We start from the raw sequence: 14,624 nt of genomic DNA on the forward strand, positions 1-14,624 counted from the left end.
GATGGAGCAAGGAAGAACATTTCTCTTTATCTGTGGTTTCTGTTGCTTAGCAAACTTTGCGTATTTGCCTAACTAAACATGAAGGTTTTACAGTGCCAGACCCACACTGCTGTCAAAGTAGCAACAAGCACTGCTCTAAAAAGAGTGGGAGGTGCCAGAGCAGTTGTACGGGGGTAGATTTAAATTGCAAAATCATGTACTTGAAAGTTAGGGAATGCCACATAATGTGAAGCTCTTGACAGTCTTCACTGATATGATCAGATGCTGGGGTTTTTTTGTTTTGTTTAAGTAGGAGTTCTGCCTCATTCATTGTGCACTCTAATTTTGCACAAAGTAATTCTGCATCTCTGGCATTTAACCTTCTTTAAAGGTTGAATTTCTGAGGTTTTGTTTTGTTTTTAATAGAATGTGATGTAGTGCAATCAGAACAACTGGGATTAAGGAAGCCTGGAAGATCTAAGTAGACTTTCAAGGGCACTGAGGTTAATTTACACTACTTTTGGTTTCCTTATGTACACACAATGCATAGTCACTTCCTCTAATGAAGAATTTTTTCCCCTTTAATGGTCTTGAGAAGATAACATTCCTATCCAGCTTTGGAACTTTTCGTGATATCTTCATGATATTTCGCAAGCTCCAGTGTATTTGAAGTGCCACAGATGTTTCCCCTCAGCTATGTGCATGCCGTTGTTGTGGAACAAGATGAGCCCTTGAAAGCAGGGTGAACTAATCATAAGCACAATTTTTGTGTTGACAAGAAAATTCCTTGTGGAGGTATAATTAGGAGCAGCTCCATGTGTAGATGAGCCCTTATGTCTGTATCATCCTGTTTATTTGCAGGAGAGAGACAATACCTGCTGCAACAGTGCAAGTTTTCTTTCCTGCCATACCATAACATACCATAGTCTTGGAAATAAATTTCAGTTTTAGGTGCTAGAGAATAACTTGGATTCTGTGATCCAACACTTCTTTCTGGGGCCATTAACAAAGCATCAGTGGTGAGATAATAACACTTACTCCTTGGTTTGGTGGAGTTCAGCCTGTAGCCTCACAGTAGGAGGCATCACGTTGTATTGTTCTCTTGATTCATGTATTTATTTTCCTGTCTGCTGATTCTGTGTTTTAAATCTCTTAGTGTTCAAGCAATACAGGTAATCTACCACCAAATAAATTAAACAGTAAATAAAATGGTCTGAGATACTACACAGGAACGTCCTGCAGAGAGGGAAGAGAGAGTGTACCAGTTATTCTAAGTATTTGCACTACTGCTTCTGACTTTCTGAAGATGCATACTGGTTGAAGTGAGAAAGATTCAACTACCAAAATTTTTTGGTTACCAAAGATTTACAGGACAATATGTGAACAGAAACAGAAGAGCTTGCTAGAGGATAGAACATCATATAGGAATGTTACCAAACATAAAGCCTGGACTATCTGTGGAGATAGTAGAATTAGCAAGTGTTTTCTGTTCTGGTTTGCTGTAAGCTTGAAATGCTCCTGCTGTTCTACTACTTATTATCAAGACTGAACTTAAACAAACAAACAAACAAACAAACAAACAAACCTGCCCCACAAAACACAAAGTAGAATATCTTTTGTTTAAAAAAAAAAAAAGAGAGAGAGAGAGATTTCCCTGTCTTCTTTTGGTCATGTCTGTTGTGTCTCTGTCCAAGAGAAGTGATCAGTGGCAGTGAGCCCTCTGTAGCTCTAGACTAAAGGAGGTTGTGGAAAAAAGGACACTGCCAATGACAAAAAAGCAAGGTTAGTTAGCCACAAAGAAATATATGCATTGTTGGTACCAATTTCTCATTAACAAGAGTCATGAGGGCTGTGTATGTGTGCATATGTGTGGGCATATACATATATATCACTTCCATGAAATAATTATCTTTGTATGTTTATATATATATGTATATAAATACACACAGATAATTATTTCATGGAAGTCAGCAGGGCAGACTAACCTTGGAAAAGGGTAGAAATCTGAGCTTAATTTGTTGTCTCATAACTTCTTAAAGCTCTACAGTACTCAGGTCTCGGACTTCATACTTGACTTGTCTGATTTATATAAAAGTACAGGGCTAGAAATTAATGGATATAGAGTTATATGGTATTGTACAACTTTATGTAGGTATTTGTGTGGGTTTTTTTCTACCCATATAGTTGAGGGGAAAAAAATCAGATTTTTTTTCTTGTTACAACTACTGGATTTAGTGATAGAGGCAACCTTTACTGCTGATTATTTCTTTTGGGGATGAAAGGTATATCAAGTTGTATATAGGCAAAGGTAGCTTGTACCAAGGTTTTATTTTTGGTGCATTGCACCTGTAAAAGAAAAACTTAAAGTTGTTTTTCTCCTTGTTTTAATAATTTTAAATAAATATTTTGTACATGGTACACATATGTGTTTTTCATAAAGTCTTTTTCCAGCCTTTGATTATTTATTTTTTCTGATCAGGATATTTGGCATAGAACAGACTAAAAAAAACCACCTGTCTTAATTAGGTTTTAATTTTCTTACAGAAATACTTCAGGGTAACTAAATCTTTTTCTTCTCCCTTAATTAACAGAGGAGGAGCTCAGGAAGCTGAGAGAAGAAACAAATGCTGAAACATTAAGGCAAGAGCTAGAAAAAGAACGGCAGAGGAGATTAGAACTAGAACAAAAAGTCAATGAAGTACTTAAAACAAGGTAAGAGAAATATCTTTGCTGTATAGCTGAAAGCTTCTTGATGTCTCTGGCTGTCTCTGAATGATGAGTTATGGTGAAAATTATATGAGTTATTATATGAGTTATTTCCAGTCTGGATTCTCTTAAAAGAAGAAAGTTAGTAGCTCACAGAGTGAAAAGCTGTCTTTCCTATAAAATTACATTTTACATCTACACCCAAATTACTTGAACTTCCCAACTGTTCTGACTGCAGAGGTGTCCTGAGAATTGTCTAGTTGGTACATTCTTCACTTCACCTTCTCTGATGACCTCCCTCTGGGAGCTCATCTACCTGGAGCTGTCAGCATGCGCTGTGTATGGCTGAATACCAAAGTCTTTGCCATGCCACTGCATATGCCTTGCCTCTTCAAAAACTGTGTCAGCAGTTGTGCTGCTCAGCCCTTGTGGTTGTCCTGTCCTGTACTAGTAGCAAGGACATCCCAGCATCACATCACAATTCTAAATCTGTAAAAGTAACTGAAATTTTCTTGCCATTGCAATGACAAGTAGATATATACCTTCCCGTACACCTAAGTCCTTTCAGTTTTGAGGACACCCACCCTGATGGGTGAGCATCAAGTTTGATGTCTCTCCTTAGTCTGCCTAGCAGCTATGGACACCAGATCTTAAGACCATAGCAGGTGCTTGTTGGTCTAGTCCACTTGCATATGCCAACATGATCTTCCTCAGCACTAGCTAAGATAATTTGGCTGAGCAGTAGGAGCTGTGGTTCAACTATTGTCACCACAGTAGGTTGAGCTGATAATCATATGTGCAGTAAGCACTGCCCCTTACTTAGATGGGACAAGCAGGAACAAATAGGCAAAACTTTTTGCTTGGATGCAAGACTTTTAGTACTATACAAACTCTCTCCCACCCTGTCTGTCTGTAGCAGTGCGAATAGAAGCTATTTATGGCGAGCAGATGAGCCTAGCCGCTTGTTCTGCTCTGTTTACCTCCTACTCTCCCAGTGCCTGCAAACATTATATTAGGGATATCAGAAGGTACATCCCTGCCTTTTCACTTTGATATCCTTTTATAGAACTGCTGTCCATGAATTTGTTTAATCCCCTCTTGAATGTGCTGGTGCTCTCAACCACTGGAAGCTACGAAGGCAACAGATTACACAAGTCCACTGTTGACTCTCCTTGAGAGACCTCCATTCCATTCATACTTCAGTTGCCCTTCTCTGCCTGTTGTGCCTTAAGATGAAGAGACAGTTCACACAGTATTTGAAGTGTGGATCCACCTAGGTTTTACATACCAGATATGTATTAGGCCTGTCTTCTTATTCTCAGTACCAAGCTGTGTTAGATTTTCTGGCTGATGCTTCATACTGATTGTTCTCCAAAATCATTGTTTCTGTGCTGACTCTAAGATTGGTCTGGGTGCAGTCCTAACCTAAGCTGCCAAGTTGCATGCTTAGAAGGGGCCTCTGCATGGCCGTGCAGAGAAGTCTTGTTCCCAAATCACCCCTGTGATCATGTACCACAAAGGTGATCTGGAAGGCTCTGATATGTGGTGCTTTTTTTTTTTTTTTTTTTTCTTGACATTTTACAGTTGCTTTTAGGGCTGGTTCATGGCTGGAAAGTATAAATGCAATGTCCAGTCTCCCCTCTGTCTTCTATACTGGTTGGCCCGCCTGCATGCATGCGTTAACTTCCATTTTGTCTGTAGTCTGATGTTGCCTGATTGAGTGGGCTACTGGGGGTAGTGGAAGAGGGACAAACTCAGATTTGTCCCCATACTGAGAATATGTGGTTGCTCCCTAATAGCCATTGCTCATCTGGGCTTCTGATTTTGCCTCCCCCTTGTTGGCTGATTAATGCTACTGTAGCAGAGCACCCACTGCCTGCAGGAACATTTCTAAAACACTCGTGAAATTGTCCGCCTGCTCTGTAATACCTGGTCTACCTATTTTAGGGTCCTTTAGAAATATACATAACTCTGCCGATGTGCGAGCAGCTTTGGGGGAAAAATCTCTTTTGCAGAGGGATCATTGTCAATCAATCTTAAGTAGTTAGCCTTTCTCCTCTTACAGACACCTTGCTTTCTCCCCAGGCTTTCCTCCTTCTCCTGGATTTGGTATTAGTGATTTTCTCTCCCTGAACCAGTGTGTCTTCAGATCCCTGAAACATAGCAGTCCTTGTTTTGCTGTGCTGATGGAGAAATTCCTACTGAAGGAGCTTGCACCTCTTAAAGTAATGCTTCCAATGAGAGTGACGGTTGGGGTCCCTGGCCCTCAAACACTTTCCTCGTGGGGAGGAAGCTGTCTCATGGGTTTCTGTCCAGGTCAGTTGCCTGTGTACCTAAGTTGACTTGAAAAGATGAGTTTTATCCTTCTTCGGAGTTTAGAGCCAAAACTCATTGGCACAAGCTTGCTTAGGTGATGCTGCCTGCTTTTCATGAGTTATCAACAGGAATCTTCAGAGTACTTTGAAGCAGTCCAGGAAGTCTCTTTTCTGTTAAGTGTTTGAGTCCAGTGACTTTTGGACAGCCACAGTGTTGAGGTCATGGTTTTTGGAAGCTCGCTATGGGGTGCTCAACTTTGGCAAGGTCTTGTAAGAGTGCACAGAATAAAGGTGTCTTGTCTAGTATGAAGCAATGAGTCTTGTTTTCTGCTATTGCTTGAGATAACTGATACTTCAGGATGCCTTCTTGTCTCTGACTTGCTGCCTTGAAGAAGTTGAGATTTAAATTCTACATGCTTGTATTTCAGCACAATAAAGGTTGTATCCTCTGATCTGTGCTACGTCCCATCATACTATTAACTTGGGTCCAGGCCTTTAGGCTTTCTCCTAAGAAAGAGTACGCCTGGGTTCCAGTTTATATGCTGGAAGGGGAGAGAAGGGGAAAGTGATCCCATCATTACTGAGAGTCCGGGGAAGGGATGGGGAATGATCTTCCTCTGGAGGCAAGTCTCATCCTCCTGCCCTGTTTGGGTTGTTCTTTACAGGGAGCGATGAGGATGGCCCAGGGTCTCATCTGGCCTGCTGCTACTTGTGAGTACATGTGTTTTACAGAGAAAAGAGTTTGAAGTTCTTTTTTTATCAATCTTTAGTCTTCTAGCTCTTCTTTGAATCTTTTCCAAGTGTCAACAGCTGAGTCCTGCGAGACTGTGGACAGCCATAATCAGAGTGTGTCTCTAGAAGGCATGTCATTGCTAAATTAAGGTAGCGTGACCTGTTCACCTCAATGCTGTATTCCCATTTGGATATCCTAAGGATTACATTAGCCCTGTTAGCTTGAGTTCTGCACTAGATTGTCCCCTTTATCCAAGTCTCTTTCTGCCTAGTCTTGCTTATATTCCAACCTTTTTGGGAAAGGCAAGTATAGATAAGGCTACAACAACAAAAGACTTTGAACTGTTTCCCAGTTTATACTTGAAAGAAGCCTAAGGTTTTTTTCTTAACTTGTGCTCCATTGTGTGAAATTCTTTTTCACTGCTTTTAACTGGTTGTACTTTGCTATAGATGTTTTAATACTTTTGTTAGCACTACAGGCAAAGTGTTGGCTGGCACAATCCTATACTTAATATGCCAAATTAATTTTATTAAGCAAACTTACCCTAGGAAAATCATTGTCTCTGCTTAATGTCAATAAAAACCAATTTGCCCTGCTGCTCAGCTAATTTTTCATATTATCTTTAAGTAGCTGTGCATATAAACATGCTTGTACTTTTCCTTGCTTACAGATGTAAGCTACTAATGAAAAACAAATTATGTTGTGGCGTAAGAAGGGAGACATTATTTCTATTTTAACAATTGCAGTGTTCAAATGTAGTTGTGAAGTAGATCAGTATGTGTACTGTATAAACGTGCTGCAAACTGTTCAGAAAAGAGAAAACAGTGCTAGCTAACAATGTAGATTTTTTTGCTTTGTTTTTAAGAAAAGAACATGGCCTTATTTCATTGAATTTTTTGCGGGGAGGAGGGAAGACTGGAAGAAGAGGCTATTTTGTTTATGGTGCTCATTCCTGATGTCTGTTTGTATGTCTGAGTATTCAAAAAACTAGTGGCTTCAGCTAAAGATTTTCCACAGAGGTACTTTGGGACAACTTGGTATTTGGTACAGCAGCTGAAGCTTATGACATTTTGTTATTTGGAATAATCTGTGTGAGCAACGCTTGTTTAATATAAATTGTGGGCTGTTGCTGCCTTATTTTACGAATTGTAAGCTAGCTCCATCACACAATAAGAAGAAAAAAAAGTAATTATTGCAACAACACCTACTAGCAAGCTGTGGCTTATACAAATCTTTTTAGCAGTATCATTCTAAGCTATTTTTAAGAAGAGAAAATAGATGATGTTTCTGCATAAGTCACCGTTCCTTATTTAGCCCCTATCTTCATTGGCTCTTCCTGGCCTCTGGTTGTGTGGCATAGTCTTCCACACAAGCAACATTTTGGATATGGCTGACTTTGTCCATTGAGAAATTCCTTAACTGGCCCCTGGGTTTGCTATGGCGACTGGAAATGTTCCCTCCTGGAAGGATCCCTGTCAGCCTGGGATTGCTGCACAGGTAATAAGAAGCTGGGACCCAGGTCAAAGACTCTTGTCTGGCTCCCGTGCCGCACTGGGATTGCTACCCTACCTGACTGCTGACATACCCAGCTGGCTGAACTTTGTGTGTCTCTTTTTATTTTTAACTTAGTAGCTTTGGTGACAGACTGCTCGTAAAGTAGCTGCTGTCAAGAGTTTCTTTAAAAAAAATTTTTTTTGCCTGTTAATGTGTAGATCTAGTACAACGTTGGGTTGATGACATTTCTTCTGAGCCCTTTTGTCTCTGAAGCTACAAGTTGTATAAAATGTGGGAGTGTCTGGGCAAGGAGGAAAAAGGCTTCTGAAGCTGTTGGTGTATTTTAATGAGAGGGACATTGAAAACATATAAAAATGCTTTAACTCAGTTTTGTGACAGCTCCTGAAGCTGTGTGTACCCAAATGATTTGTCTTTAAACTAGGCTGTGAAAGTAACTCTTTTTTGCTTGTTTTTACATTTCTAAGGTTGGAAGGTGCTTCCCCTGGAAGTGCATACGTGTTCACGTTTCTGTGAGCAGTAACAAGTAATATAAGAGCTATATCTGGCTTCCCCAAAAGCTGTCAAAAATGATGGATTGCTTGTGAACCCTGTACTCTGAGAAGTCTGTAGAAAATAACTTTTAACATGGCTAAGAAGAGCCTAAGAGCTATGGGAATTGTTTGTAGTGATTCAGGTCTTTGACCTGAATTCTTGGAGAGACTGTTTTGATTCTTGTACCATTCTGCTCTCTCAATGGTATGCAAGGCTAAAGATGCACAAAACCAAAACAGTTAGTGAAGGCAAGATAAATAGCCTGCAGTTCAGTGTCAAGACTTTCTTAAACTTTTGTGTCATACTTGCAGCTATAAAAATAACACTGTTTTGGATATTTCTGTTGGTCAGCATTGAATGGAAGCTTTTTCAGCATGTGCTTGTCATTTTTGAATGTTACATGTCTACTACTCATGAGTAGCGCTAACATTCATGCTTCCCTGATTTCAGCGTGTGTTTGTGTGTGTATGTATAATGTACATATATGTATGTATATAAATATATATGCATGTATATGTACATATATAATGCCAATAAATAATGCTATTTTTATTTATATACATACATATACACACACAAATATATACACATATATGTATAAACACTGGCATTGTTCAGCCTGCTCTTGTTGTGCTAAGACACCTGAACAGCTTCAGTGTCAGAACAGAGACAGGATCCAACCACCGAACACTGTCAGGGCCTAGAGTCTGGGTCTTCCCTTGAGACACTGTACTATATTTTCAGAAGCAGCACATTTGTGTCTGTCTTCTCTATTGGCTATAATTGCCTCTTACCTGTTTTCATCAGTGTGTGCTTTTGGCTGAGTGCAATCTGTAGATATTATAAAAATGACTTAGTCTAAGCATGATGATATATTAACCTCATCTATTGCATCCTTTTTCTGGGTGGAAAGTGTGGTCACAGTGGAATTTCTACAACTTGTTTTCTTTAGTGTAGATGGCTGTTAGGAAGCTTAAATGGAAGCATACCCTTTTTGTGTTGTTGTGGAGGTAGTGATTGTTTTTTTTTATCCAGTCTTCTAGCTGATCTCTGGCATGAAGAATAGTTCAGGAACTGGAGAAAAAGTGATTCCTACCCTCTGTCAGTGGTCTTGCTGTACTGGCTGGTTCAACATGACCTGCTTTTAGGATTAGGCTTCCCAGTGGGTGCGCAAGCCTGAACAACGAATTCTGAGCTTCCTGGACCAAATCTGGCTGAAGTGGTTAATTATAACCTGATTCACAGGTGCAGTAATGAGCTGTCATTAACCTGGTGATTCAGAAAGGTCAGGCTCTTCACTGAGAAAGAGTAACAGGCAGATGGTAAGTAAGACATTGTCAAAAAGAAGAGAGAAAAAAACCCCCCCAAACTGTCATATGCTACTGATGCATTTCAATCAGGCTGATATTCAGAGCTGTTCCTAGATGAGACTCTTGAATTTTTCCAAGAAAGATGGAGTAACAATGTTGTGCTGCTTCTGAAAATATGTTAGCGTTTCAAAGGAAGACCCAGTGTCAAGGCCCTGGCAGTGGTTGGTGGTTGGACCCGTCTCCGTTTCAGCATGGGGGCTGTGCAGGTGTGACCCCTCGTGTGTTAGCATAACGAGAGCGGGCTGAATAATTGGCTCCTGCCTGTATGAACCTGTTTGTGAACGATTGCGTGCACTCTACCGAAATCTGCCTTCAGTTTCAGCGAACATGGAGGCAGTGACAGTTTGTGAATAAAAAGCATATATGGTATAATCATTTGATGGGGTGATACAGAAACCCAGACACTGCTGTGTAATAGTTTGTGCAAATTTGATCATATTTGTAGCTCTGAGAATGAGAGAGAGCGAGCGCAAACTGGAAGAGACAGAAGGACGTGGGGGAAGAGTGAGGAGAGGAGGAGTTATTTTAGGTGGAGAGCCCAAGGTTTGTAGAGGAAAAATGGCACAGAAACCAAAGTTAAAGTTTAGCTAACAAAACAAAACAAAAAAAAAAGTGATGGAATTTCAGATGGCTTTTGGAAGGAATTGTTACAAATACAGAAGCAGTGTGGAAAAGTCTTGAAGAGGAGTGAAAACAACAGGTTTTGAAAGCAAAGCCCATGGAAGTTACCTGCTTCACATCGATAGAGGTCCAGTTATAGTTTAGAAATTAGTAAGTTACTTCTAGATGTTCCTTTTAGGAATGAAAGAGAATGGAAAGTTCATGAAATATGGCGAGTGCTTAAGAGGGAAGGGAGGTGATTAGTTCTGTTGTTTTCCAGCCTAGAACCGAGTATATTCAAGGACCAAGAATGTGGTAAAATCTATGAACTATTACACTTTGTTTTACTTAATAGTCCAGCTAAATGAGTTTTGTGTAAAGTCTATAAAGTAGCCATCTACTTTGTATCATTACTCCTGTTGTTAATTTGTTCAGATGTTGAACTGAAACTGTGTTCTGGCTGTCTTCAGCAGATGGCTACCTGGCCTTCCCAGGCTTCCCTTCCGCGGTGTTCTGTTCCCTTGTATGTAGTCTTTGCCCATTTGTAGGGCTCTGGTTTAGATCAGTTTGGAAGCTACTGTGAGTATATTTCTGCATGGGTTTAGATCCGTTCTGTATACAGACAATGCAGCAAGATCTCTCCTTCATATGCTTTCTAGACAAGCAGCAACAGAGGAGGAATTTGTATCCATCTATATTGCCATAATCTGTCCAGTATAATGGCATCCCTCTTCTTGCTCCCACTTTGCTGACCTGTATACCTCTTGGTTCCCTTCAGGAGGGGTGAAAGATGAAGGGAACATCTGAAAGCACCTCTATTGTCTGATAAATGAGTGGTAATGAAATTGTATGTGACTAACGCATTTTTGCTTCAAGCATTTTTGCTTCCTTTCAATCATATAACTCCATGCCATGTGGAGCTTGTTGCAGCTGGTGTTATATTGTCAAAGCTGCTTCTCCATTAGAGATTTTTTTCTGTAGCATGGATAGCTACAGACTTTTGAATTGAAGCCTAAAGTGTGCTCAGAACACTTTGGCTATTGGAGGCTATGGATAGCTCAAATATATTTTTAAGTTCTGCGCATTGCAGGATGGCAAAAACATGTATATGTTTTCCGAAATCCATTCACTTTTAATGAAAGAGAACATTGTTCTTGACTTGCGGTGAAAGATGAGACCAATGGTGCCTGATCCTTGCTGTGTATTTATAAAATGTGTTATCTCAGTTTTTCAGGCTCTTATTTAAATTTTGAAAATTTTTTTTAAAGATCTTTTCATCTTGGGTTGATATCTGTGCATTTCAAGACCTTACAGCATAATATTTTAAATAATTCTTGACACTTGCTCTTCTGCTTGTGAAGATTTGACTGGTGGTTGACTATAGTAACAATGGTAGCATTCAAGGTTCATGTATTAAATTGGTTTTGCTCTGGAACTGTGATTATCAACTTGCAATATGGAATCCCTTCTCATTTATTCCTGTGGGGAAAGTCAGGGCTCTGAGGAGCCCTCCTGGTGGGCATTGCAGTGAATACACAATACAAAGACATGAATAATGCAACAAGCCAGATATTAACATATTTGGTAGTCGTAAAATGAAAATGAGTTGTTGGTGACTGGAAATGACTAGAACTTTCCTCTCCTTTCAGTATATGGCATTTCCCTGGTGTCTAAGTACAATGAATATTTTGATTCTTGCCATAAAGCACAAGTTTGATTTTTCTCTTGTCGTGCCTGTGTTAGATCAGCCATGGAAGCCATCAAAGTTCTTCCCTTCCTGGGCTCCCTTTACCCAATGGGCATAAAGATCTTAATCAGCAGCATTTCACATTGTTTCCATTTTCTTTCTAGAACAGAGGAGGTGCCTGCAACTCAGCAACCTGCAAAGCCACAGTCACAAGCCAATGGAACAGGTAATCTTGGTCAAATCTGTACGAGCAGTTTGGTTCAGGGAACAGATTTTTTTTTTTTTCCATTCCTTTCTTTCAAAACTCTTCTGGAAGATGAAACAAATGTTGCTGAAAAACTTGCTAGCTCCTTAAGGAGGTTTCTGAAAAAGCTAAGAATAAAAGACCATTTGAGCAGTTGCTCCGTATATGATTCTACGTTTACTTTTTGTAGAAGACTGTGCACACCTGAACAAGGAATTTATATTGCTCTGTAAGACCTTTAGAAATGAAATGAAAGCTGTTATGTAACTTTAATTCTTGTATGCATAGCTGATCCTTGACTACTCAGAAAACAGCTCTGATATATAAGAAAGATGCTCTGTCTTGTTCCCAGCTGCAAAAGCTCTTTGGAGTCATTAATCATAATACTTCCTTTTTCTAAAAGAAAAAATAAATTATTTTAGAAAGAATAAACTTAAATACATGGCTAGTTTTTTGCACATCTACCCTGCCTCCCCCATTTCTCAAGCTGCTGCTTAGTATGGATTGAATAATATAGTGACATTTGAAAGAACTAAGGGAACAGGCAGTTTCTCAATCTTTCAGTACACTTGAGCATTTTTCCCACACCTCTTGATTGAGGATACCAGCCAGGCTTTTAAAACAGAGGATTAATTGAAATTTAAGAGTTGCTCCTCCTGTACTGCCATAATGTCAGTAGTTTCTGTTATGTGAACTACCACTTGCTCATTTTTTTCTGTCTCACTGTGTGCTCAAAATTTCATTCTTTGTGGTACCTGAAGTATTATCATGTGGGAAATGTTGACTTCCTGTCTTTTATTTTCGAATGTAAGCTTTGTCTTAGCTGTAAGGGGTCACTAAATTCATTATTTTTCTAGATAACATTGTCATTCTTTAATCTATAGCATTATTCTATTTTCTGAGGACTGGTTGCTTTTTTTTATATGCTCAAAAAGAGTAGTTTGGGCATTTGTAGCTGGCAGATCAGTCTTTCATACCCCTGCTTAAACATGTCTTAATTTTGTCAAGTTCTATACTAAGTTGGGTCCTGGAATAGTTGTGACCAGTCTCTTCTTTGTTTCCTTGTTTTGTTGACCTAACTTTCCCTGTTCCTACTTACCAAAGAATAGTCTGTGTATTGCTTCTGAGAAGTGATTTTCTGGGTTAGAGATAAAGCAAGAGGTAATTGCTTAGCTTTCATCTGCGCCGCCTAAAACTTAAGGGCTTCATCATGCTACATTTTCCATTGAAATTTATCTTGAAGTAGCTGTAAAGTACTCATACAGAAAGTATGTACTACTTTGCCATATAAGACTTTCCAGGCAGTATAATGAATATATATTCCATATATGGAAGGTAGCATAGCCAGCATAATTTCTCTTGCCTGACTTTAAAAAAACAAAACACACACGCACACACTTCCTTGCCCGCACTGAAAGCTAATACTTTACTGTGTGTAACCAGTTGGCAGACAGTTGTAAAATGTCTCTTGCAGAATCTTGCTTAAGTTGCCACCTCCCATTCCTGTCAGTTTAGTCCGGCTGTAAGGTGTTCTCCTCTTTCTCTGCAGAATTGTTTTGGTTTACATTTTCTTTTCTCTAAATGACCCTTCAGCACAATAAATGTTGAGATTTAGGTCAGTCTTAGGCTTACAGGAACCTCTTAACCAGAAAATGTTTTTACCATGTTGCTAGAAATTCTCATTTGTTAAAATATGTTTAAGTAATTTCTGTAATAAGATGCTTCCATGTATTGTACTTACAGCAAAGCTTCTCCTGGAAGCAGAAGTAACCTTTACTCTTCTTTTACAAGCTTAACTTGTTTTCCTTCTACAAGAGACTGAAAAATTCCTCTAATTTCTGTTATGAAACAGGAATTCAAAATTTTTTTCTGACTTTCTGAATTAAGTGTTGGGATTCCTAAGACTTTAAGACTGACGAGCAATCAGAGACATAGAAGTTTGGGTATCTGAGGTGGTCTCTGGGCAATAGTTGAGAGATTAAGCTGCCAAAAAGACAAACTTTGACGTTTGGACTCTTTACCTGGCAGAGAATCACTGCCGTGTGAACGGGCAGATTTGAATTGACAGGAAACTTGCCTGATTTCCAGTGAAATAAAATTTCTCCATGTCTTTATTGAACTGTCCTGATAGATACATATATTATTTTTGGCAGTATAGATATTGATGTTTCCATGAAATGGTAGGAAAACTAAAATGTGTAGTGGATTCCCATGAAAAGTGTTGGTGAAGGGCAAAAAATTCTTTACGAAGAGTGCTGCACTGCAAAAAACATCGTATGGGAACAGATGCAGGTTTTGTATGAAGATGTATTCTGATATTGTCTTAATATATAGTGTTTCTTTTTTTTTTTATAGATAAGCGCAGTCACACAGTGTGTTCAAGACTCCAGAAGTGGTTTTATGACAAATTTGGGGAGTATGTTGAGGACTTCAGATTTCAGCCAGAGGAAAATACAGTGGAAACAGAAGAACCACTTAGTGCTAGAAGGTAAAGCTCTAAAGCAATTGTGAGCAATTGTTGGCTTCTTTACAAGGTTTTTTACAACCTTTGCATAGTTTGAGCAAGTGTTTATATAAAAAATAAAAAAACCCTGAAATTTCAGGACCATTTCTCAACTGGTTTGTGAATGCCTTGCCTGAGACATGAAATTTGAAATTTATCTGCTGTATAGGGTAGAATAAGAGTCATATTATTTATTGGGTTCTGTCATGTACCCCTTGAAAACTGAGGACAAAGTCTTAGACTGGAGAGCTTTTATTTTTTAATTTTTGGTCTGATGCAAGTAGGCTGTAGCAGTTACTAGACACACATTTTGTAATGGATAAGAATGAAGCTTCATGCACAGAAGTTTAATTTACAATTGTAAGCAGTATTTCAGAGACCAAATGTGTACAGTTGCATTTTCATACAACTCACTACTTATCTATTTAACAAGCTGCTTTC

General features: G+C 39.1%; 1 protein-coding gene across 1 annotated transcript in view; it reads left to right on the forward strand.

The window, feature by feature from the left end:
* GRAMD4 (GRAM domain containing 4) overlaps positions 1-14,624 on the forward strand; it is a 57,060-nt gene that overhangs the window by 24,362 nt on the left and 18,074 nt on the right. The window contains exons 3-5 of the mRNA XM_026083447.1: positions 2,571-2,691; positions 11,601-11,662; positions 14,036-14,168. Coding sequence (XP_025939232.1) covers positions 2,571-2,691; positions 11,601-11,662; positions 14,036-14,168 — 316 coding nt within the window. The remainder of the gene's footprint in view (positions 1-2,570; positions 2,692-11,600; positions 11,663-14,035; positions 14,169-14,624) is intronic.

The sequence above is a fragment of the Apteryx rowi genome, unplaced genomic scaffold, assembly GCF_003343035.1.
Source record: "Apteryx rowi isolate R43461 unplaced genomic scaffold, aptRow1 scaffold_600, whole genome shotgun sequence".
In the NCBI taxonomy this organism is placed as follows: Eukaryota; Metazoa; Chordata; class Aves; order Apterygiformes; family Apterygidae; genus Apteryx; species Apteryx rowi.